The sequence below is a fragment of the Amblyomma mixtum genome, chromosome 6 (assembly GCF_055824585.1).
Source record: "Amblyomma mixtum isolate Tamu chromosome 6, ASM5582458v1, whole genome shotgun sequence".
Lineage (NCBI taxonomy): Eukaryota > Metazoa > Arthropoda > Arachnida > Ixodida > Ixodidae > Amblyomma > Amblyomma mixtum.
Genome location: NC_143017.1, coordinates 66,809,951 through 66,834,822, shown reverse-complemented (window position 1 = coordinate 66,834,822; position 24,872 = coordinate 66,809,951). Strand labels below are relative to the sequence as shown.

Sequence of the window (24,872 nt, the reverse complement as noted above, 5' to 3'; positions counted from 1 at the left end):
CGCGCTCGGCAACCGAGCGGAATCGCGAGTACAGCTGCCGCGCGAGGACTACGCGCAGAAGAACGTGGAACAAGCAGGATGCTGGTGCCTTCCCCCTTGTTCTAGGAAAGGATCGCGTGGTACGAAAGCAGCGTGCAAGAAGCACTGTAAGAGAGAAAGGCAAAGAGGAAAGAGGAGGGGGAAAGAAGAGGGGGGGGGGGGGGGGGAGGATTGGTCCCGAGTCGTAAACACATCCCGCGCTTACGCTAGCGTGAAACAACGCCTAACGTTCTCGAATGCGCAAGCGAACACTTTCCCTAGGGAAAGGAAGAAGAAGGAAAGCACAGAGGGCCGGTGATGCTAAACGTTTTTGTTTTTTGCTTTGTTTTTGTTTTTGTTCGCAGCTCCCAATTTCCTGCTTCGTTCATCGCTCCTCCCGATAGCGAATAATGCTCACGGAGGAAAGGCAGGAAAGCGCGGATGGTTTATGAGCTTTTAAAAGGGTCGGACTTTTCTTTTCTCTCCTTTTAATACCATCGTTCTTGCGGCCGGAAACGCTCGAGTCGTTGGCGCGTCTGTGCTAATATAATTTCCTCTCTGATCATACGGTTCCACACATATCGTATGCAGCGTTCTGTCCAGACAACATGCGGGACCCGCCGCGGTGGCTTAGTGGTTACGGCGCTCGGCTTCTGACCCGAAAGACGCGGGTTTGACCCCGGCCATGGCGGCTGAATTTCGATGGAGGCGAAATTCTAGAAGCCCTTGTGCTGTGCAGTGTCAGTGCACATTAAAGAACCCCACGTGGTCGAAATTTCCGGAACCCTTCACTACGGCGTTCATCATAGCCTGGGTCGCTTTGGGACGTTAAACCCCCATAAACCCAAACCTTAATTTGTGGGTATGTAAGTGGGAACCGAAAATTCAGTGTCCTATTTATTTATGCACAGTTCGGTTCTAAAATAAAGCCGTAGCTGCCCGAGTCGACATATGGTAGTGGGCAGTAATATTTCTGGGAGTAGTCAATCAATATCTCCATATACGCAGTCTTCCGAATGCACCGCACCGCTGTCTACTGCGACCAGGAAAAGCACAGTGGATAAGTTCAGCAGAGGAAAGAGATAGAAATAAAAAAAAGGCAGGGTAAGAACTTCCAGAGGGCCCATCATCCCAACAGCGGGGGCGTGTTGAGAGAAATGAAACTCTATACCTCGGGAAATTATTGTCTCGATGAACACGGCAAAATGTTAAGTGTAAGGCATCCGCGGACGTTTGTCTTCTATTATATCTCGACCCCACTACACACCCACCCCCCTTATTTTCCATTTTTTCTCTCGAACTGAATCTGTATTCCGAGAGGCCGTCGCGTTTAAAACGCAAGCAACGAAAATGAGCCCGTGAAAAACGAGGTGGGCGTTTGAGCGAGCTCCGAGGAGGATAAGAATCGATACTCTAGTTCCTACCTCCCGTAAAAATTATTCGCTTTTTATTTTTTTCCCCTTTTTACTCTTGCTTCGAAGGCGGGGTTAACGCACCCGGTATTCTCTGTACAGAAGGGCAATAGAGAAAGCAAAGACGCACCAAAACCGAAGCGCTCGAATCCGCGCGCAAAAATCGAGGGGCGCAGCTACTTTGCAGCGCGACCGCTCCCGAGACCCTCCATTAGAAATTCGTGTTTCTGGCCACCCGCTTCTTTCCCCCTCCCCCGTCAGTTTCCGGCGCGTCTAGCATCTTCCTCCGGAGAGCTGCGAGGAACTCGCATTTCACAATTCTGTGTGCGTTCATTCGCCGAAACATGGGCACTTTTCTTCTTTTTCTGCGCCGAATTATATTTTTCCTCTCAGCCTGTCTTCAGTCGCGCACTCTTATTTTTTTCTTATTTGTTTTCTTTTCTCTGCACATCGAGCCTTCGCTTTTCGTCCGGCGCATAGCTGATGACGTTGCAGAAGCGTTTAACTGTCTTGTAAGAAAGCGCACTATTTTATTTATTTCATCATTTTTCCTGTCGTTTTGCGACCGCGGTTCGTTGGTTGTGTCGGAGAATTCCTTCGCGGTGAGACAAGCAGCGGTGTGAAGTGGCAGTTTCCGACCGCTACACGGCGCAACTGGTCGGCATAAATTCGTTTTCTTTATTCCCCAAGTCGTCGTGTTGCGAGACGTTATTCAGAGTAATAGAGCGCTGGCGCTCAACTGTTGCAGTAAACGATTAATGCGTTGCGACAGACGAAACGCGAAAAATGCGTCTATGGTCCCTACCCCACAGAGTTACTGCAAATTTTCCAGAACTCCAGCTCAAGACGGACAGCAACTGGCATCTTTGATGGGGAGGGGGTAGGGAAGAGATGTGGCAAAATCTTTTCGTGTTGCCCAGACGAAATAAAAGAGAACAAAAGGTGTTGACGCGACAGTTTCAAGGGCGCGCGCACAACTATTACGCCTTTTCGTTTTCGGCTGCGCGCTTTGCATTCCTCCATTTTTTTATTTTTCTTCTATCTTTATTCGTCCTTCTTGCGACACTAAGCACTCAATTCTAGGGAGCACTGCAAGGCAAGATTACGCATTTCTAGGATTTCTTTTCCATTTTATTTCTTTTATCTTACAACGCTGTTCATCTCAAGTAGGAATGATATAACTACAAAAAAATGCAAAAGAAAAACCGTAAAATAGGGCGGAACAGAGGAATGAAGAAAGAGTTTCTTGAACTGCAGCGCTTGTAGACGAGCAGTTAGCCAGCCTCTCCATTTAAAGGTATCCGCGAATCAGCGCAGGTGAACGAGCGAAGAAAATGAAAGTTGAGTGAACGCAAATGAGCATGAAAAAAAAAGACTGTCAGGCCGGCTACTAAGGAGTGCGGAGTCTTTTGTGTAATCTCGACGCGTGCTATATAAGCGCTCAAATTTAGAGCACCCGGCTCAAAGCGAGCACCGCTCTATGAAAACGGAGTAAAAGATGAGGAAGAGGCGAGAAGGAAGCGGTGTGGAGGGGGGGGGGGGGGGGGGGGGGAGGAAGAGAAGGCGATGGAATGGTGGTTATGCGAGACTGCAGGAGCTTCTGACGAACGCGTCACCGAGAGATGGCGCCTGTACCGTATGCGGTGCGAGTGACACCTTTTTAACGCCACTGAGGATTTGTCGCGTGCACGCTCGCGAAACGCCTCCCATTTCGTGTACGGCGAGTGGAGCCCTTTGTTTCCGCAGCTCTCAGCGCGAACCAGGCGCTTCGCACGCCTGAAACAAAGGTCATGAAAAGTTACTCTTTCGTCAACACTTCAGTTCTCTCCCTCTCCCGTTTCACTGCACTCCCTTTCCTCACGTAGAGCGGACTCCGCATATTCAGGCCGGGGGCGTCGTCCAAGGCGGTATATGTGGTGCACGCTTTTTTTTGTACTTTTGTAGCTGCAAGCTACGCCCTTCTCCCGACTCTACTTCCCCTCTCTCTGAACGCTTTCACCTCTCTCCACATACACTGGGGCGCCGGAGGGCGCTTTACTAACCAACCACGTACGTCGGGAGTTACCGAGAGTCTTACGAGATGGCAGTGTAGGAGCAAAAGGAAGAGACGGTGTTTGCCTGCAGACTGCCGCTGTTGCATTGTACGGAGCTCCTGGGTGCAGGGGTGAGCATTACACTACGCAGAGAGGTGGGGGGGGGGGGGGGGGGGGTACGGCAGCGCAGGGAAACTTTTGCAGTGCCCGAGGCATTGATGCGGGGCGCGTGGCGGTGAGTTATAAAAGCCTGCTCCGCTCATTAGTGCAGGTCTCTATTGTGCTCTCGTGGGCGCCTCTCAGAGCGCTGTGGGCTTAGGCGGGGAGTAAACTTTGATCTCGCGCGAGTATTGTGAAACGCGGGGGGGAGGAGTTTTCGCGATCGAGAAACAAAAACACAGAAGATAACAAGGCAGTCCGTATCCTCGTTGACCCTAACGCCCGAAGATGCAAGATATGGGACTGAGGTTAGCCTTACTACTGGGGACTGTTGCTAGGCTTTCAGTTGGACGTATGGGACCGGCCGTTATCCTGAGTTAGGGCCGTAATTAAGTCATTTCACCGTACGAGCAGAGCGATGAGTCTAACGAGACCATGAACGTAAAGCTCAGAACCTCAGCCTCGAACGGTAAAATAAAGCGACCACGTGTACACTTCTTTTATTAAACGCTTGCGTTCTACTGCTTCTTACTCTGGAGGCATTCACTGGCCGGCTAATGAGGACGGTGCCTAATAATGACATATGTGCCTTCCTGGTGCCCTTAGACGCTAAAGCTTTACCCGCAGCTTCTGTAATAGTTAGGCCTAACCGCAGATATAATCAACGCCTGTTTCTTTTTTGTTTTCATTGTCTTCGTCGCTCGGAGGTTTGTACCGGATGAACCAATCTGAGAAAATAATGAGGAGGGAAGATTGAAAATGGTGGTTAGCGCGCGAAAGATATTTAGAGTGACTATAAGTACAAAGCTGATCAACGACAAAATGCCGGCATCCAGCATCAGTCTCCCTATCCCGTCACTGCAGCGCGGCATAATTGTCCTGCCGACTAGCGTCGATATGCGAGCATGTCGTGGTATGTGTAAGCTTGGTATGTTAATGCCACGGGGAGAAATATTAGTGTTAAAGTTCACCACTCGCAAACTACGAAGGGAGGAGAGTGAGGTGTCTTAGCATTGTTGTCATGAACGGAATCTCTCAAGCAATTCGGAGCTCAGCGCTGCAGAACAAGCTGATGTCGTGTGCGTAGCCCACAAACATTATTGCATATATTTAAGCTTATGTACCTACCTAACACTTAACTAACATTTTACATAGATTTTTTATCGTTCAGAGTAAACGCCAGAATACATTCGCCACAACTCCACAAGATGCTCGGCGGCACGTTAAAAGGAGGATCATTAAACATTTCCAAAACCCAGTGGCTATAGCTGTTCAGACTTCGGAGTTCCTAATCGGAACACTTGTTGACATTTGAAATGAGGGAACTTTATCTGCACCAAATTAGCAAGGAAAATCCTCTTTAAGAAATCTAGATAAACCACCTCGGCATCCCCATCCTGATGCTAGAGCTGGGATGCAGGTTTCGCAAATGAAGCGATCATGGACATCTTAGAGCAAACAACCTCGGCATTACCAAGTGCAGTCGCGAGTAAAAAGATCAGCGCAATGACGTCACTGGAGCGGCGAAAATCGCATGCGTGGCTGGCGCGGTGCCGTGCTTTGAGAACACACCTGGAGCTCTTGTTATCGGCGTATTCGTAACCGCAGCGCCGAGCGTTGCTATCTGCCGCTCCGATGGCACGTCACTAGTGATAATCTTTTTTTTTTTTTACTCGCCACTGTACCTAGTAGCCAAAGGCAGCTTACGCATTCAGACATGCCCTTTATTCTCGGAGTAGGTTGTTGGTGTAGCATGCCCCAAAATTACCGAATTTTTGAATGTGGTCTCCAATAAGTATATCAATACCGCATGAAATGAAGTGCGCAAAAACCATTACGATGGTAGAAAGATTTGTACTGGACCCCAAAGAAACAACTTGTAATATGATCAACACAAAATACTTCGCTTCACTTCACTTTATTACCTTAAATACCATCATTTTGTGGGTCACAAAATGAACAAGGGAGGGGAAAACCTCAGGTTGCTTGAGCCAACGTTTCGACAAGAGGACTTAAGACAAGTCCCCTTGTCGAAACGTTGGCTCAAGCAACCTGAGGTTTTCCCCTCCCTTGTTCATTTTGTGATCGCCAAGGACCATCTACCACACCCTCTCTCTACCATGGACTCATTTTAAGGGGTATTACATAAGGGCTGGGTACAGAGAGAATCAGCCTTTATGTACAAATATGTTATTCGTTAAATATGGCAGTTACACAATTCGAAAATGAGGATGGACAGGTGGTTGCAGTGACGTCGTGTGGAAGGCCGTTCCAGTCTTTGGCTGAGCGAGGGAAGAATGATGCAGCAAACATTGCGCTATGAGTCTGTGGACGGGCAACTTGCAGGGGATGACCAAGGCGGAGTGAAATGCATGCTGGAGGGCTAATGTAGGCTAATGTAATACAACTTTCGACTGTGGCTGAGATGATGTGACCTTGTAATGCTTTCAGACAAAGCAAGAAAATAAAACTGCTTTCTGTGTCCAGTCTTAAACTAATTCGTTTCTTTTTCTTTTCTGTGTGCGCTTCGACGTGGACATTTGGCAACACTGAAATAGCCGGTGCTTGATTTGATTGTAAAACATTTTATTCGCCGGAAAGAGCCTGGTAAGAGGTCGCATTAAGTGGTCGAGAGTACATAGCGGTGCGATATTAAACTGGCTGCTTAAATTACTTGCTCAAAAAGGTTCGCCTTGATGGCACCGTACTAATTTTCTTTTCTTTTTTTATTTATAGCGAACGGTCGGAGTTGGGGTTTTTCAAAACAGAAAATTGGAAGGATAGTTCTTTGTTCGAACTGAAAAAAAAAGAAGTGCAGGACACAGGGACGGTAGAACACGTCTTCACCAACCTTTGATTGAATCAACCACAGATACAAGCCGGAGGGCACAGCGCTTCTGATCTTCCTTTCTTGGGTTCGTCTTCTTCATTTTGGTTGACCTCATTGTGGCATGACACCTTGACAGTTTGCGCCGAATATCACTAACCCAAGAAGGTTAAACTCTGGAATTTTGCTGCGGCTTCAAGCACAGACTCGCATCTAGTGTTTGCTAGCCCTCGAGGAATTAGGTTAGAAACCAAAGAAAAAATAACTGTTTATACTTTAAGCAAACAAGGGAAGGGGATGAGGGGCTCGTTTTAAATATGACAGAAGCCAACAGCCACAGAAACCAAGGGGCACAGGGGATTTTTTTTTTTAAAGTTATTTATTTTGTGGTGTTGATCAATTTAGAATAATACTGAATATGTTATCGTTTAAAGATAACTGATTAGAAAAGCAGAAGAAAAAACAACCACCTGCCGCCGGTGGGATCCGAACCCACGACCTCCGAATTACGCGTCCGGTGCTCTACCTCTGAGCTACGGTGACGGCTGTCAATTCTTCTGCTTTCGGGGGTATTTATGTTTACAAGTAACCTAACCTTGAGAGTGTTCATCAGCCGCTTATGAACGTGGGTGGCGCTGATGAACACTCTCAAGGTTAGGTTACTTGTAAACATAAATACCCCCGAAAGCAGAAGAATTGACAGCCGTCACCGTAGCTCAGAGGTAGAGCACCGGACGCGTAATTCGGAGGTCGTGGGTTCGGATCCCACCGGCGGCAGGTGGTTGTTTTTTCTTCTGCTTTTCTAATCAGTTATCTTTAAACGATAACATATTCAGTATTATTCTAAATTGATCAACACCACAAAATAAATAACTTTAAAAAAAAAAATCCCCTGTGCCCCTTGGTTTCTGTGGCTGTTGGCTTCTGTCATATTTAAAACGAGCCCCTCATCCCCTTCCCTTGTTTGCTTAATTGCTTAGCGAGGGCCTCGATTCTGGCAGCCTTGACGCCTTAGGAAGCATAAGAGGGTTCTCACGCAGCTTCCACCCTCTCCGTTCGATGACGTTCTACGTCACACCTGCGGTAACTCAGGACGTTCTACGTCCGCCGCTTATGAACGTGGGTGGCGCTGATGAACACTCTCAAGGTTAGGTTACTTGTAAACATAAATACCCCCGAAAGCAGAAGAATTGACAGCCGTCACCGTAGCTCAGAGGTAGAGCACCGGACGCGTAATTCGGAGGTCGTGGGTTCGGATCCCACCGGCGGCAGGTGGTTGTTTTTTATTCTGCTTTTCTAATCAGTTATCTTTAAACGATAACATATTCAGTATTATTCTAAATTGATCAACACCACAAAATAAATAACTTTAAAAAAAAAAATCCCCTGTGCCCCTTGGTTTCTGTGGCTGTTGGCTTCTGTCATATTTAAAACGAGCCCCTCATCCCCTTCCCTTGTTTGCTTAATTGCTTAGCGAGGGCCTCGATTCTGGCAGCCTTGACGCCTTAGGAAGCATAAGAGGGTTCTCACGCAGCTTCCACCCTCTCCGTTCGATGACGTTCTACGTCACACCTGCGGTAACTCAGGACGTTCTACGTCCGCCGCTTATGAACGTGGGTGGCGCTGATGAACACTCTCAAGGTTAGGTTACTTGTAAACATAAATACCCCCGAAAGCAGAAGAATTGACAGCCGTCACCGTAGCTCAGAGGTAGAGCACCGGACGCGTAATTCGGAGGTCGTGGGTTCGGATCCCACCGGCGGCAGGTGGTTGTTTTTTCTTCTGCTTTTCTAATCAGTTATCTTTAAACGATAACATATTCAGTATTATTCTAAATTGATCAACACCACAAAATAAATAACTTAAAAAAAAATCCCCTGTGCCCCTTGGTTTCTGTGGCTGTTGGCTTCTGTTTATACTTTGTTAATTTATAGTTCGTCTTAACCAACAATTGCATTATTTCTGGACATGGTCAAGACAACAAAATCGCCACTCAGCTTTCGCGGCTGCTGTCTTCGCTTTGGCAATGTCTGTTCACTCTTCGGGTCGTTCCTTACTGTGTATTTCTTCATATTCTACTTCCGATTTCGCTTGCTGTGAATGTCCGTCATTTTTCTTTTCGAAGTTTCCCTGGCGTTTCTACTGCCAACGTCAGTAAATCCATAACCGCTGCCCGGCACCGTGCTTTCAGGGCCCCCGGACTCGGTGATCAACTGCTCCCAAGTGAACGCCACTGAGGAAGGCATGTCACTCGAGTGTATCGAGGGTCCCTGGGACGGAGGCATGTCGGCGCCCGTCTTCACGGCAGAGCTGTACGACGCAGACTCCGGAAGCCTTAGGGCCAACCTCACCAGCACACCCGGTGGCGGAGCCGCCTTCATCGCCCGCGGCCTGCCAGGGGGCGCCACCTTCCGGGTGCTCGTGTACGCGGGCAACAGCAAAGGCCGCAGCGCCCCCTACGTCCTCATGGCGCACACGCTCAGGCCCGCAGAGAAGTTCACCGGTAGGCAAACTTTCTGGGCACAAACGCTCATGAATTTTTTTTAGTTGCGCGGCCGCCCAGTCGTGGTGGCACATTTACATTTTTATTTTTTCTTAGTTTTATATGCACAGAAAGCTAACGGATCAAAGGCAAAAGGTACTGTATACCAGACTAGGTCCCTACACCCCTACTTAGTTCGGAAACAGTGCAGTTTTCAAAACAAAAAACGCAAACTTTGAACCTTGGGAATTCAAATGCAGCAACTACAAATACAGCAGCAAAAGAGCATTACATACAGAATTAATAAAGGAGCATTACAACAAACACATAATGCTTCAAGCAAAACAGTAATAGAACTAATCAACAAATCAGACATAATTCACTATGTAAAACAACGCACAAAGGTCTTGTACGAAAAGGGATCATGTATTCATAAACTGAAAAGTGTTATCGGGCAGAGGTCACCAGTATTGAGACATGAATTCATCAAAACATATCAAACAGTAGAACATTGCTCAAATAAATATTTAACTAAGTCTCTCTTAAACACTCTGGTTGAAGAAGTTTTCACTGCAATGTTAATTTCTCTACTTTGATTTAGAAGAGAGGGTATTAAGTATTTAAAACTTTGCTGACCATAGTTGGTCCTATGTGGTGGCAATTCTATAATTTATTACCCTAAAAGGAGCAGGCACCTCCTTCATACTGAGCTCGACAGACGCTAGCTCAGGCTTCTTTCAGCTCCAGTCTTCACGTTCATCCACTGCCGTGGCTCAGATCCGTTGACTGTGTGCCGTTCAGCTGTGGGCACGAGTACACGGACTCGATGGCGGATGCATTTAGACGAATGCGAAACAGGGAAACCCCCCGTACGCTGAGGTTTCGATGCACGTTGAATAAGCCTAAGTGGTTGAAGTTAATCGTCAGCTTTTTAGTATAAAGTGCAATGCGGTCGCACTGACGCGTAAGAATTCATTGTCCAAGCAGGTTTCGCGTTCTTTAAAAGATATCGAAGTTAAATTCATTCAAATTTTGTTCTTTTTGAAAATCAATTATGTGGATCTTTCTGGTTGTGTCGATGTTTGTTCGGCAGCGAAAGACGTATTTATTGAATACAAAACTGATTTTTAAAGTTTCCCGCCACTCGATTCAAACTCCGTGATCAGCGTTCGCAATTCAATGACGGTGTAGCCTAGCATCAGGGATCAGCGGCAGGCCTCCTACGCATACAATGTACGCATACCACTTTGCTTGCGAAAATAGCCGGTATAATGGCGACACCTGGATTTCCTTTTTGACCTAAGTTTTTCAGGTTTGGTTTAGGTTTGGTTTATGGGGTTTAACGTCCCAAAGCAACTAAGGCTATGAGAGACGCCGTAGTGGAGGGCTCCGGAAATTTCGACCACCTGGGGTTCTTTAACGTGCACTGACATCGCACTAAGTTTTCAGTTCAACTTATGTTGGTTGGTTGGTTTATGGGGTTTAACGTCCCAAAGCGACTAAGGCTATGAGAGACGCCGTAGTGGAGGGCTCCGGAAATTTCGACCACCTGGGGTTCTTTAACGTGCACTGAAATCGCACAGTACACGGGCCCCGAATTTCTCCTCCAAAGAAATTCAGCCGCCGCGGCCGGGATCTAACCCGCGTCTTTCAGGCCAGCAGCCGAGCACCATAGGCACTGAGCCACCGCGGCGGCAGTTCAACTTATGTGTTTTTCGTTAAAATGCGGCAGTCTATCGATATGCGCATATTTCAGTTTATCCTCAGTGTCCCTATAAAAGTTTGAATGAATTCGGTTGCTTGGGCGCTGAATTTTTCAACTTTATATCGATAACAATTTACACATACTGATTCATTAGAGGTTCTTTTGGTATAATTGGTACTGCTCGATGTTGTACAAACTTTAAGCACAAACTGTCGCAAAAAAAAAAAAAACTCCCGTGCATGCGTGCGTGCGTGCGTGTGTGTGTGTGGGGGGGGGGGGGCGCGCCCTTTGTCTTTTCGTTTGTGTGTCTGCGGCGCTAAAACTTTTTACAAGATCAACGTGTATTTACGGGCACAAGAACCATGCTACGATTTTAAGTTGGGCAGTAAAATAAGTCGCCATTTACCACTTTTTGCCCGCCATAACTGCCAAAAAAAAACATCGCCTCAAATATGAGAAAGGACAGCTGCAGAAGGAAGCTTATGCAGGGAGTGCGGGGGTTTGAACTTACATCTGTGTTTTACATTTATTTGCTCTTTACAATTTGGCATAAAAGAAGCTATGCGCATACGGTAACGTCATTTTTCTTTTCCCCAGATCTGTATTGCGAATCGGCACCGGAAGGCATAAGTTTCTACCATAATATTTTTCGTTTGATTACGCTTTAACCAGGAACGTGCGCAAAGGGGGAGGGGGGTGCTGAACCATAATTATTTTTCGACGAAACAAGTCCAAGAAATGTGGGATTCAAATGGCACCGCCTCCTCGAAGAGTGACCCATAAATTCGCCCTTACTTAAAGAGCATTCGATGTATGGCTGCTCCACGGTCAGCAGGATCTGCTGAATAGCGTCCGTTCAAGTGCACTCCATGCGCTTCGCCAAGGTCTTCGTTGGCGTGCTTCTTCCCGTAGCCGTTCCACTCAGCACATCGAATAGCATATATAAAATTCAAATAGGCGAAGATCGTGTCCGCTGCTGCAAAGCAAAAAAATCTCGTTAGTGCAGGCTGACCCACTGCTGACAGTTTCTGGTGAGCTCTGATGGTGTATTCTTTCCAGAGATCAGGACCCTTTTAACAAATTGAGCGAAAGTGACTTCGACATACGAGGGGCCTCACTCGACTCAAAAACAACAGCGTGGCCTGTTAGGTTGGCTTCATTCAACTCAATTTCCGTCAATTTAAGTTTATTTTGGCACCTATGCGTTCACAGACGGCAAAGTAAAGAAGACAAAAGTAATACAAATTTGGCTTGACTGGGCCCGATTCAACGAAAAAGGTCGGCTATAAGTTAAGATTGATGTCACATGTTACACGAATGTCGCAGGCATGTCAAGAAGTACCTGAAATTTCGCGTGTACTCTCCTCCTCCTTCTATTTCAATAAATATGTCACTGTATCCGGGGGTCTCGCCTGGGAGGGTTAGCTATTTTTATAAGCGAAATTGACGATATTCGTTGCTACGTCTGAAGGCACGGTTTCGTCACCGTTGTTGCTGCGCATACCGCCAGGGTATGTTCGTCTACGGTTACATACATCTCTGGGACGGACTTGAATTTCACCGCTGCTATGAGAGCCAAAAGCAACGTTTGCGCAACACTGGCGGGTCAGAAATCGAAGCTACAATTCCGAATTTGATCTGACAGACTTTTATCCGGCGCGTGTTTATAGGAGTAACCGCAAACAATCTTGCGCTGAAACAAGAGCACGCGAATGAACACGAGGGAAATTGAAATTGAGATGGAAGCGCTCGCGAGAGAGATTATGTCAAACGGGCAAGTATGTCAAAGACTTGCGTAACTTGAATATTCATATTAGAACTGGCGGCACGCACTACGCTGCGATGGGTTTTGAGCGGACTCGATCAGTTTTTGTGGCCTGTACGCGCGAGCTCAGGACTTTTCTTGTTTCCAGCCAAGGCAACGAAACTGGAACGTGAAACTCGGGCGATCTTCTTTGTCTGCGAACGATTTTTCGGCACGTGTCGCGGTTCAGTTTTAGTTGTCAGAGTTTAAAACTGACTCCTGACTAGTAGAAGAAGCATTGAATTTCTCGCTCATGGAAAAAAGGAACCATATAATTGAAAAGCTGGGGGACCTTGATATGCACTCTCGCTTTGTAGCCCGCGTTCTTTTAACCGAGAGCTAGGTCAGGTCTAGCAGCTCAGTATAAAAATAGCCATAAATTAGGGAAAGAGGGAAAGCGGGCGCTAACATACAGGGCGTTTCACTTGAGATGTCGCACAATTTTTAAAAATCCGCTCTTTGAGTTAGAAGAGCGCTTTTTTCGGCATAGTACATTCAGTGGTGTAGTACGTCAGAATACAGCTAAGACGTGGTAACTAGCAAATTGGTTAACTAATAACGAATAGTTAATTTTTTAAGGGTTGAAGAGTGGGCTAGTTGGTAGTTCATCTTGGGGGGAAAATACAGCGCACTCCTAAGACACAGACGAAGAAAGACAAGACGATACAGCGCTGTATTAACTTGTATTAACTGTATATTAACGCTGTATTAACTTTTTAACTATTACTGTGAGGCTCCTAAATTATTGAAAGGTGTGTAGCCCCCCGCAAGCAATCTCAATATCAGTTTTTAGAACTACGAAAACGTGGTTACCCTCGGCGCTGTGTAAATAAAAATTGCTGAGGCTCAGCTTGGCTAAGCCTGGGGAATGCGAAGCATATTAGTGGCTAGGCTTGGTAATACATGGCTTTCCTTGGTTGAATACTTGGTCATTTTAATACAACCACTAGAAGCCTTCGTCCTGGGGGAAGACAACGGCATGGCTTCAGCGGAACGCCGACTAACCCCGAGACGCGCGTTGGGTGAGCGCCTGGATTGCCAGGGAAGCCGCGTCTGCCTGCCCGGTGGAGCGAGCGTTTCACCTACACCGAGTGTGAACGCGCGTTCGAAATGCGCGAGAATGCGCGGGTGTGACGGCTAGGGGTCCCACGGCGACGGCGCGAGGTGGAGGCCGGCTCTCTCATCCGATGTCACGTGGTGTGACGTCACGGTGTCACATGGGGGTCCCACGGCGACGGCATGAGTGGTAGCTCTAGCAATATGCTTCGCATAAAAAATAAATTTTGCCTACATCGCACCAAAATACATGCGTTTTCGAGAAGCTTGCAGGCAAAGCAAGCCTTCCAGTGCACATAACTCGTTGAAATATCCAAAATTTGTTGGGCCACAACGCCAGGGATAACCACGTTTTCGAAATTCTAAAAGCTAATATATATATCGCTTTGGGATGTTGATCCCCGTAAGCCAAACCAAATCATTTATTCTAGGCGCAGCTAATGCACTTGGATACTTGGGAGTATCCAAAATGTCTTCACTTAGTCACACGACATACTTTGAGTGATTTACTACTTGCTTGTACAGGATTTGAGTAGGATGACTGCGTCACTTCAAAATACCCTGGTTGGTCAAGCCTAAAATGCCCCAAAATCCACCACAAGCTGGATTTAGGGTTAAGGGTTGCGCATTGAATCGTATGTTTGCGATAAGCAGTTTAAATTGCTGCCACCAGAATACTCACCAAAGGCGCCATTTCTCCATAAGCACTTGCGCTGCCAACAAATCGCCCTTTATACCATTTGCGACTCCAGGGCTTTTTCTGATGATGATGATGATGACGTCCTCAGGCTGTTCTACGAAAACTTTCTTTTCTTTCTCTTCACACTTCTTTCTTTCTAACTACGTTGAGTAGCACCCTGTGGCCACAGATGTATTTTTTTTTTATTTATTGAATGTACATCGTCTCAGGCACTATATTTTCTATTACCATACACCTAACCCACATTGCAGAAGTGTATCATGAAGTCCTCAACTTCTGGAATACTAGACAATGCTCTTGCAACGCGTTCAGAACCACTCACTCCTTTGCACGGCTTTTCTTTTTTTATTCGTGTATTTGCAACAGCAGGTGTTCAAGGGATGATCGTCATTCGGCCATTTTTAGGAGTCCTGATTGGCATCGTCATCGCCCTGGTCATCGCTGCTGTGGTCGTCATTATCATCATACGATGCAAGAAGCATGGAAGAAGCAAAGGTTCGACACTACCTTATATGATCTACTATTGTCTGTTCAGACAGCGCTTGACTCATGGTTAGGAGGGATTATTATTTTGTACTTTTTGTGATAAGATGTTACAAGATATATTTAATTCGAAATAAAATTTTAGCTTCCACGGCATCCCCCCTTCCTTGGTGCACCAATTTTAATCCTAACAAATATACCTCAAATCAGCTCTTCCGCCAAAAGTAGCTTGTTCAAAAGAATTTTGCCTAATGTAAGGCTACTTAATATTGTTGCAAATGACTTAATTTTAATTCTGTTAAAAAATAACTTTTTAAAGAACAATGCAGACAGCGGAGCCCTCTTTTAAAGCAATTTTCGAATCGCTTTATTGTGCTTAGAAATGCATGGAACGGCAAACAGAACTGCTTTTGTAACCACTTATGCTTTCTTACTTCAGGTGCTGAAAAAGAGCAGATGGAGGACAAGTAAGTGAACAAATGCTTCTTTGCTTATGTTTTACCTGTGCAACACATTGCAAGCAGAACTGAAATGAAAGCCCGCTTAGAAAAGTGACTACATCAATGACCGCTGTTGGGTAAGTTATATAGTTCAGGACATCGCCGAGGGTAACGGAGCGGATTCCAAGAGAAGGCAAACGTAGCAGGGGGCGGCAGAAAATTAGGTGGGCGGATGAGATTAAGAAGTTTGCGGGGATACGGTGGCCGCAACTGGCAAAGGACAGGGTTATTTGGAGAGACATGGTTCAAAAGCCCTTTGCCCTGCAGTGGCCGTAGTCAGGCTGATGATGATGATGACTGCCGCCATTGTTGCTCCACGGCAAAGATGCTCCGGGACATGCCTCTTCTAGATATCAGTTTCGCATCCTTGCGAGCCTGCATGCTTTGCTGCATCTCAAATATGCAATGTGGTGAAGCTCATAAGTATTTCTGTGTGGAGCGGTGGCATGCTTCCTTCGCATACCGGCTTGTGATTGCATATTGTCGTCGGAATGACGTTTCATGCGCCCCCGTATATATTTTACAGTATTCACCTCAAGGAACGCGCCTTAAAAATTGAGATTATTTGATGCTGCAAACTAAACCTGCAGCACAAAACAATTATGCCAAAAGCGGCAATCCATTGATCAATGCGCGACCGTATACCGTGCATGACAAAAGCACGGCAGCGTTGCGCAGTTTCACTCAACGAGGAGCGGAATTCAAGACTGCTTTGCCATGTCACACATGCCAGTTATTGACTGGCAGCCTTATGAAATATTTCGCAAGCGGGCTTCTTCACATAGCACGTCTGGCCGGCCAATATAGCCGTGCTTCCACTCGAAGTCAAGCCCCACAGCGCGGACAGGAACGATTTCGAAACCTCACCTGCTCTGGTTTTAGCCCGTTTGAAGCGGGAGATGTGCCGTCATGGTATTGTAAAGCAGTATCACTTTGCCTTTTGCTTTGTTTATTTTTCTCTCAAAGTTAAAGTGAAGATATGTGACCAAGCCCGCTTGCGGAATTTGGCTTAAGGTCTACCCGCGCCCATCTGTGCCGACAGATAAGAGGAGCTACTAGCACAATAGCGAAAGTATCAGCGAACCGTTACTGCGACCAAATAAAACTCATATGTTTGGCTCCTAGTTCGTTAGCACCAGCTCAGCTTGCGTACTATTGCAGCGTTCTCGCGAGACAAGACAGTTATGGCCTACACGCGCTCGGCGTAAGAGATGCACCAAGTCAAAAGTAAAATCTGTTGCATTCTGTTTCTTTACCATCGCCAACACACCTTCTGGTCCCTGGGGGGCTCTATCAATTTCCACGTCCTACTTTGTACGCTGTGTACTAAAATGGGGCACGCATTATTTAATATAGTCCAGAATTGTGATAAGTTTCCTTGCTTTAAGGTTACAAATAGAAAAAATCGCGTTAGTTTCACATTTTGGATGTTTGTTAACACTACTGGGCCGGTTCCAGTTTCCTTCGATCACTCACTGATTACTGCAAAGGTTAATTCACTGCGGAAAATATATTCAAATACTTTGCTCCGTAGAAAATTATTTGTCTCTTTCTGTGTAAGTTGACGTTTGTACAGCAGCAAATTGCACATTTATTGAGGAGAAAACTAGATTTAAAACTCTTCTCGCCCGTCGAGTCAAACTCGGGACATCCTTACCGAAAGTGTCCGAGCTGTCACCGTTTTGAGTGGATGGCGGTGTAGCCTGCCTTCTAGGATCTACGCACATAAAATCGATGTCGATTATGGCGGTATCTGTATTCCGTTTTGCTAACTTTTATGTCTCATAGTTCGCTCTGTTTTCTGCGAGAGATGTATCTGTGATAAGAACACGGTACCCTAACGATACAGACCATCTTCTACTAATCCTCAGTGCCCCTTTAAGCACTTGGAAACCCTTTTGTGCACAAAAATAAAACTCCGGTAGCGTTAAGTACTTATAAGTTCAACTCGGGACAATTAAGTTAGCATTTGTAGCCTTTCTTTCGGCATGAATACGGGGCACTCAAATATTGCCGCAACTGAATCGTGCGATACACGTGAAGTAGTATTTCATATGCGCAGAGCAAAGAAGTGGACGCAGTGCCTCAATGTTCGCCTGCACCTCTTCCGTGTTTTCAACGTCAGTGAGCATTTCAGCAGTACTTACGGTCAACGACAACGCCTCGCAAGTTGAGAGGGTGCTAGTCATTGTCTAGCTTTAAGTATGTTGTCGAGAGTACTCCATTTGTCGGTCTCTTTTTTGAGCATAGAGTACTCAGTATTTCCCAACATTTTCACTCTGTGAAGACAAAGTCATCTCTGAATTTTTGTCAAAAGGTTACGAGTTTATTGCTGTGGTCGAGCAGCCTCAAGTCACTTAAAATATCCATGGTATTACCTACGAGGGATACCAGGAAGAAACATTTTATAGAACGAGTCAGTAATGGTAGCCTTAAAGCTACAATGAGGGCAAACAAAAGTTCGCCTTTATCGTTAGGGTATATGTTTTCTAATCACAAAGATACACTGTCACCAACGCAGCTTTTATAAGTTACACCTTTCCCTCATTAAAATTCCTTTCTCTCTCTCTCTCAAAAGTTCTAATACCGAAATACAGGTGTCACCGTCACCTGCCGATTTCGAAAGTAAAAATGCGTGAGTCGACGCCGGTTTTTGGGAATAGATCGCAGAGGATGGGCTACACCGCCACTCACCTCAAAACGGGGGCAACCCGTCATTTTTGGTAAAGGACGTCATGAGTTTGAATCTACTGTTGCGAATATTTTAGATTAAAATTTCATAGCCGTGAATGCATCTTTTGCTCTCCGGACGAACGTCGACATAGCTAGAGTCGGAGAATAAATTTTTACTCAGAACAACAATTGTTCCAGACTGTTCCTTCAAAGTTGGCACGGCATTTTCCTTGCTCTCTTGACTGTTACGAGCATACTTGAAAAATTTTTAAGGTTACCGGCTTGAAGTATGCTTCCGAAACTCTTCATCTCAACTTCTCAAACACCCTTAACAATATGTACGGCCAGATATGTCAACAAAAAATAAAAACAGAGAGAGCGAAGAAGATGGAGAGATGTCAACCAGGCATAACATGAGTTAAAAATTGGAGGGCATTATGAAACGGTTGTGTCTATTGCACGTGCGGCTTCCGTTCATGTTGATTGATATATTGCATCGTCGCATAAAGCAGTCAAACCTTGAATTCATAATCTTTAATGTCTCTAAAAAAGTTGGAACTAAGGAACATTTTCTTCACAAACCTTGTTATCCTGATGTTTAAATCTTTAAAATAAGCTCTTGAAAAAAAGCCCCAGATTATATCCCCTTAGCATACCCAGATATTCGCCTTGCCACAAACTATGTCAACGCATGAATAAACAGAGCAGTAACTAACGATGTCAGCAAAGGTAACAAGACCGCACTGCTGTCTCCTATTTGTGACGCAAACAGGAGTCTGTCGTAAAAGCTCAAGATTGTGAGGTTTTAGTTGGGAAGATAAATACGTTTTCCCCATTTAACTGTGGCCGGCACAATTCAAAGCCGCTGGACCCCATCCCGTTATCGCGTACGCTACCGAGGTGCACGCCGACCACTGCTGGCCTTGCTCTGAGGAAAACGAAGGAACGACGCTCTAGCTGACACAAACAGGCATGTATTGTTACAAAAACAATAACGCCTGCTAGCAACCAAATGCACTAAAATATCGAGGTCGTCCAACCCACCAGCACGGTAACGAGCAAATGTTCGCCCACGCTAGGGCAGGGGAGATACTCCACGGCCGTACGGGACGAGATAAGGGACAACGTTCTCCTCCATGGCCTGGCCCCGCTGGCTAAGAGTGGAGCATCACGCCGGAACGTCAGCGCGCTCTGAGATTCCCAGCCAGAAAGCCAGTCGTCCCCCCGCGCGCGCGTGCAGCAATTACGCCGCCCGTGGCGCTCGTGTCTCTGCAACGCCGGCGCCATCCCTTGTTTGTTGATGTAACCAACTAGGGAAAACGCATCGCGGGGAAGCAAACCACGGAAGGCAAGCGGGGTAAGGTCCCCAACCTTCCGAGCCGAGGTCACGCCGACACCGTCCACGCAGACTTCCGCGGTTTGCTGAAGGCAGCGTGAAGGTCTCCGCTGGGACGACTCGCATATGGCCCGCGGACTACGTGTCCGCAGGCCAGCGAAGAGAAGACCGGTTGAAAACCGCAGGCCGGTATTCTGCAGTCGTGGTTAGGGTAACAGCAGCCCGAGATGACTGCTGACTGGTCTCGCCATGGCTGCCCCAGATGGATCCGCCAAACGGGACACGGGCAGCTCCGTCGCAGCAGGCGGCAGCGAGACGATGTGCATAGGACAGCAAGCCTGGGTGGCTCCACTGGATCTGCAAGATTTCCGAAACGCACTCCGCATGCCTTTAACGCAGGTCACTGGAGGGGAAAAGGCGTCCGCAAGGGTCTCGGGGCCCAATGCTTAACTCGCTAGCAAAACGTGTTGGGCGGATGTGCAAACACAAAGTTCGAGTGCATAAAGCCTTTCATGAGTTGAACGAGACTGCGGAGTTCGTGCGAGGCCATAAAAACGAGCGGGCAGCAAAGTCCCCCCCCCCCCCCCCCCCTCAGCACCGCGGTCCAGTGGTCGTGTCTCTTCCGACGGGGTGCAAGCAGCTCCGAAAAGCCTTAGACCTAATTACCACTCTGACATTGACAGTAAACGAAGCGAGGGCCCGAAAAGAGTTACGTGCGTGCAACCGCGGGGAGACATCAGCCCCGTGGAGTGGTCCTGCCCCGCTCACTGCACGAAGCAGCTTCCGAGCAGCCGGCGCCCACCGTATCGGACGGTGTCGGAGCGCCCGGTGCCGAGCTGCAACACCAGCGAGCTCGTAGCGCCACCCGTGGCACCAGGCCGCCCGGCTTCCGGAGTCGCGACTGCCGGAGTCCAAACAGAGACAGTAGATAAATATATACCGAAAACTCGGAACACCAACGCAGCTTCCGTACTCACTCGCTACGGGCTCGGCAATTCCGCGGGCGCTAGGCCGCACATTCCCTCGATGCGGACCAAGTGGTTCTCGTGCTGAAGAAACTCCAGATAAAACTTGACGAAAAATGTGCTGAGCGTCTTGAAAAGTTTAAATATGCTACAGCGGAACCCGCCTCGCACTCAAGAAAGCATGCCGCAGGTCTCAGCGATCAAAATTCACGCTAGGCCCAGCACTTGCCAAATCCAAACAAAGAGTGTTTCTTGAACCGGACAGACAGTCGTCCAATGTTCCAAGAGCATGCCCCACGTTGGGCTGCCAGATGTGGGGTTTTAATAGTGGAGATATGTTTTGCCCGTTTAACCACGGTTGACACAATTCAAAACCTCCGTACTCACCCCATGATCGCGTACGCTACCGAGCGCACGCCGACCACGGCGGGCCTTGCTATGAGGGATACAAAGGAACAAGACTCTAGCTGACACAAACAGGCATTTATTGCTGTAACAATAACGCCAGCTAGCAACAAAACGCGCTAAGGAATCGAGGTCGTCCGACTCACCAGCATGGTTAAAGGCGAATGTTCTCCCACGCTGTTCAGGGTAGATACTCCACGACCGGACGGGAAGAGATGCGGGGAACGATTCCCCCCCCCCCCCCCACCCCACCCTCCCGCGCAGCAATCACGTAGTCCGGGGCGCTCCTGTTGCTGCGGCGGCGGCGCCCTCCCTTGTTAATTAAGATAACCAACTTGAAAAAACGGAAGCAAACCACAGAGGATGAGCGGGGCACGGTCCCCACAAGATTGAAGCAATCGCTGGTGCCAGGTGGCTGCTTGCGTCGCTTAGTCTTTCTGGTGCGATGAACGCCCCCTGAATCAGCTGTGTTTAGGGGGGAAGCCGATACTTCTAACTTTACTCTTCGTTTACAGTAGCAAAAATAGGCACGTCATGCGCGATATTGCTACAATGTATGAGCCATGATACAGCGCAGAACGCCAAGGTTTACTTTCTTGGACGTATGCTGTGCTTCTTCATATTGAAGGGCTCTCCCGGCCTCACCCTTTTGCTTTCAACGAGTTTGACATCTGCTTAGCCATTATATAATTCTGACACGTACGCCATACACATAGGCGCCTTTTATTTGTGAATTTTATTGCCCCATTCAATGAAGAAGCACCCAGGCATGTTCACATTAGTCAGAAGGTTTTATTGCACGCACTTGTTTGCAAAATCAGAATCGAATAGAGAGGGAAGTCATGAGAGTGGCTTCAAGCCGTAGGTGCAGCTAGACCCTACAGTACCAGGCTGTTTAATGTGATTCCTAAAATAATGTTTTGGTAATATTGAGCGAACCATTTGTATTTATGCCGTAGCGAAAAAACGCGTACTGCCATAGGGAGAAGTGAATCGTTCTGCCCTGGCTGTTTTTATTTATTTTTATTTATTTAATACGCTCATCACCTTGATAGCATTACAGCAGGGCAGAAGGGGATATGAGAGGAATGAATGACTGAATGAATGCAGTCTTAATTGCAAGGGAGGGATGGCTCTCGGCCGTTGTGGGGAATTAGGAGGGATGTGTAGTAGGGGCACAGGGAACTTCTTGTCGGCCGTTTTCATAGTCTTCATAGCTGCGTGCCGTATTTCAGTGCACCTCTCTTACACTACTCAAAGCAGGCAGCTCTAACTACCCTATGCCGTGATGGCATGTTGTGCTGCGCTGTTTGATCGAATCTGGTCTGCTAGGCTGGCCATGTCGTCATGTGTTATGTGCTGAGTTTTGTGTCTCCCTCGCCAGAAACATGGGCAAGTTGATATAAGATGCTGCAGACCTGCCCTGCAGTGTTCTTGGCGGTGGGTGCATCCTTTGTGCATAGGTATTTCGTGCCTGGCAAGGGACCACTTAAGAAGTATGTATGGGGCGTACGCCTAGTTTGCGATAACTTTGTTTTAAAAGACCTCTTCTGGCCGACTGAGCGTTTCCTTAGTGCCAAGCACCGGCACTAGTGTTCCTTCCGATGGCCGACTGCTGCTATCCGCTTTTATTTTGGTGCGAACGTAGGGCATCAGTGCCTCGGGGGAGCCGAAAATTCAAGAATACTTGCATATAGAACGAACATAATACACCAACAAAAACATGCGTGTATACACGTTGTTAAATTAAGCAGTCAACACGTGGAAAGATTCATCGCTTAATGAGGTTGAAACAATTTCAGGCGATAAAGCATTCCGTTTACGAATTGTTCGAACAAAAAAAAAATTAAAGACGAAAAGTACCGCTCCGAAATGGAAGCTCCTTGGTTTTGAAGACGTGGTCCCTTCTCTGTGCTCATAGACATGTTTAGCGCAGTACGTGTTGGAACAAAGGCATCGTGTTGTCGTTTCGTTTTCTACTTTACAATTTCCACCTACTTTGTGGTGTTTGGCTTCAGCTGGCGTGAAAGCAGGCCTGTTCTTCTCGTTTGTTCGTAGATCGATGACACTGCTGAAAAAGGACCCTGATGAGTCCGTTGACTTGGAAGAGAAAGGCCCTGACATAATTCCAGCAACTACAGGTAAGACCCCGTGTTTAGGTCTCTGGGACTCCTGTTCCGTACAAGAATCGCAAGTAGTTTAGTAAAGTCTCCTATGTAACATTTCTTTCAATACTACTTAGTTCATGGCAGTATAGTATAGTATGTTAACAGTAAACGGCCTGCCGATGGGTCAGTCTGCATCAATATGGCATACCTTTGGAGAAGATCTCTGAAAGAGACGTACGTCTATGATTATGAGAGAAACCAACAGCCGCAGAAACCAAGGGGCACAGGGGATTTTTAATTCATTTTTTTATTTTGTGGTGTTGATCAATTTATAATATTACTGAATATGTTATCGCTTAAAGTTAATTGATTAGAAAAGCAGAAGAAAAAACAACCACATGCCGCCGGTGGGATCCGAACCCACGACCTCCGAATTATTTATAACGAGCCCCTCATTCCCCTTTCCTTGTCTGCTTAATTGCTTAACGAGGACCTTGGTTCTGGCAGCCTTGATGCCTTAGGAAGTATAAGAGGGTTCTCTCACAGCTTCCACCCTCGCCGTTCGATGACGTTCTATGTCACATCAGCGGTAACTCAGGACGTGCTACGGTTAGGTTATTTGTAAACATAAATACCCCCGAAAGCAGAAAGTTTGACAGCCGTCGCCGTAGCTCAGCGGTAGAGCACCGGACGCGTAATTCGGAGGTCGTGGGTTCGGATCCCACCGGCGGCATGTGGTCGTTTTTTCTTCTGCTTTTCTAATCAATTAGCTTTAAGCGATAACATATTCAGTAATATTATAAATTGATCAACACCACAAAATAAAAAAATGAATTAAAAATCCCCTGTGCCCCTTGGTTTCTGTGGCTGTTGGCTTCTCTCATATTTATAACGAGCCCATCATTCCCCTTTCCTTGTACGTCTATGATCTGATTTTTGTACTGTATTAACAGGCAGGCGCATTATGACCTCAAGTGTAAAAATGATAATTATCATTTGTACTTTGGATTGCAAAACATTTATTTTGTCAGAAAAGGGTAAATCTAGATGGTTCGTAGTTGATCCGTGCGTCTACCCGTCTTCAAATGTTCCGCTGATTGTTGTGTCTGCGGCGGAGTCACGCGAAGTGGCTACGGGTGCGCCGCCTCTCGTGTGATGGCACCGTTGCGAGGTGCAATGGTTTGTGGCAGTGCTGATAGATGGCGCCACAAGCAGAAACCACTGGTGTCGGTGTGGTTTATGTGTGGCAGTTTTTAAAGTGGAGTGCGCGGAGAATTTTATAAACATGTGCCTTTGTGCCTCATGGATGCCCAGTGACAACAATTTCTTTTTTATTTATTTTTTTGGCATGCAACAGTGAGCTCGCGTAGGTATCCAACGAGGTTCGTAAGTGGCTGGAAATAGTTCGGTCTAGAGGGAAAGCATGCGTAGGGCGCTTAGTTTTGCGTAATCTCAAGATTCAATGAAAAAACAAGAATTTGATCATTTTTCGCGGCATTGTGTGTTAGCAGCCACGTTCTCTTTTTATGCTATTTTTGTTGCGTTTGCCAGTAGAGGTGGCAGAACAATTGAAACGGGAGTAATTTTCCTTGAATATAACGCGGCCATGAATATAATGCAAGTGGAGATCTACAGTTTAAGGAAGAGAAAAAATATATTATTGCGACTATTACGTGAGCTCAAACTTCACCTCGACGGCTCAGAGTCAAAGGGAAGTTGGCTTTTTCTCACGGCTAAGTCTGGTAGTTAAGTTCGCTGCAGGTATCTCGAAAATCTGCAAAACCGAATAAAACGCGAGGAGCGTTTTGAAACAAAAAAAAAGTTGAAGAAAAGAATTCGCCTTGTATTCCTGTAGATACGCTAATCATCTGAAATATCTTGAAAAGTAGAACCTGTTACTGAACAAAGTTCTGCTAATACCTTGGCATGGCATTCGCTACAAGAAGCCCGCGCGTCACACCCTTCGTGTTGGTGACGTGTTCGCATCTTTATATGGAAGAGTCGCAGTACCGCCGCCTGTCGTTAACAATATTAATAGTAATGGCCGAATAAACACCTTATTAATTTCGAGTAAAGTCTGTCATTCATTATGCGGGCTTTTCTGGTTGTGGTACCATTCCATCCCGGAAGGAAAGTTAACGGCAGGCAAGTGCAAACGTTTTTGGGGCCGCGGTCCGCTTTCGGACACCGTCACCACATAAGGTTA

General features: G+C 46.8%; 1 protein-coding gene across 6 annotated transcripts in view; it reads left to right on the top strand.

Annotated features, from left to right (window-relative positions):
- LOC149339295 (protein turtle homolog B-like) overlaps nucleotides 1–24,872 on the top strand; it is a 530,441-nt gene that overhangs the window by 496,335 nt on the left and 9,234 nt on the right. For 4 of the 6 annotated variants that reach the window (XM_089548043.1, XM_089548042.1, XM_089548039.1 and 1 more), the window contains exons 8-11: nucleotides 8,641–8,952; nucleotides 14,563–14,691; nucleotides 15,119–15,146; nucleotides 22,617–22,699. In XM_089548043.1, coding sequence (XP_089404169.1) covers nucleotides 8,641–8,952; nucleotides 14,563–14,691; nucleotides 15,119–15,146; nucleotides 22,617–22,699 — 552 coding nt within the window. The remainder of the gene's footprint in view (nucleotides 1–8,640; nucleotides 8,953–14,562; nucleotides 14,692–15,118; nucleotides 15,147–22,616; nucleotides 22,700–24,872) is intronic. The other 2 variants (XM_089548040.1, XM_089548038.1) reach the window with 1 other exon arrangement.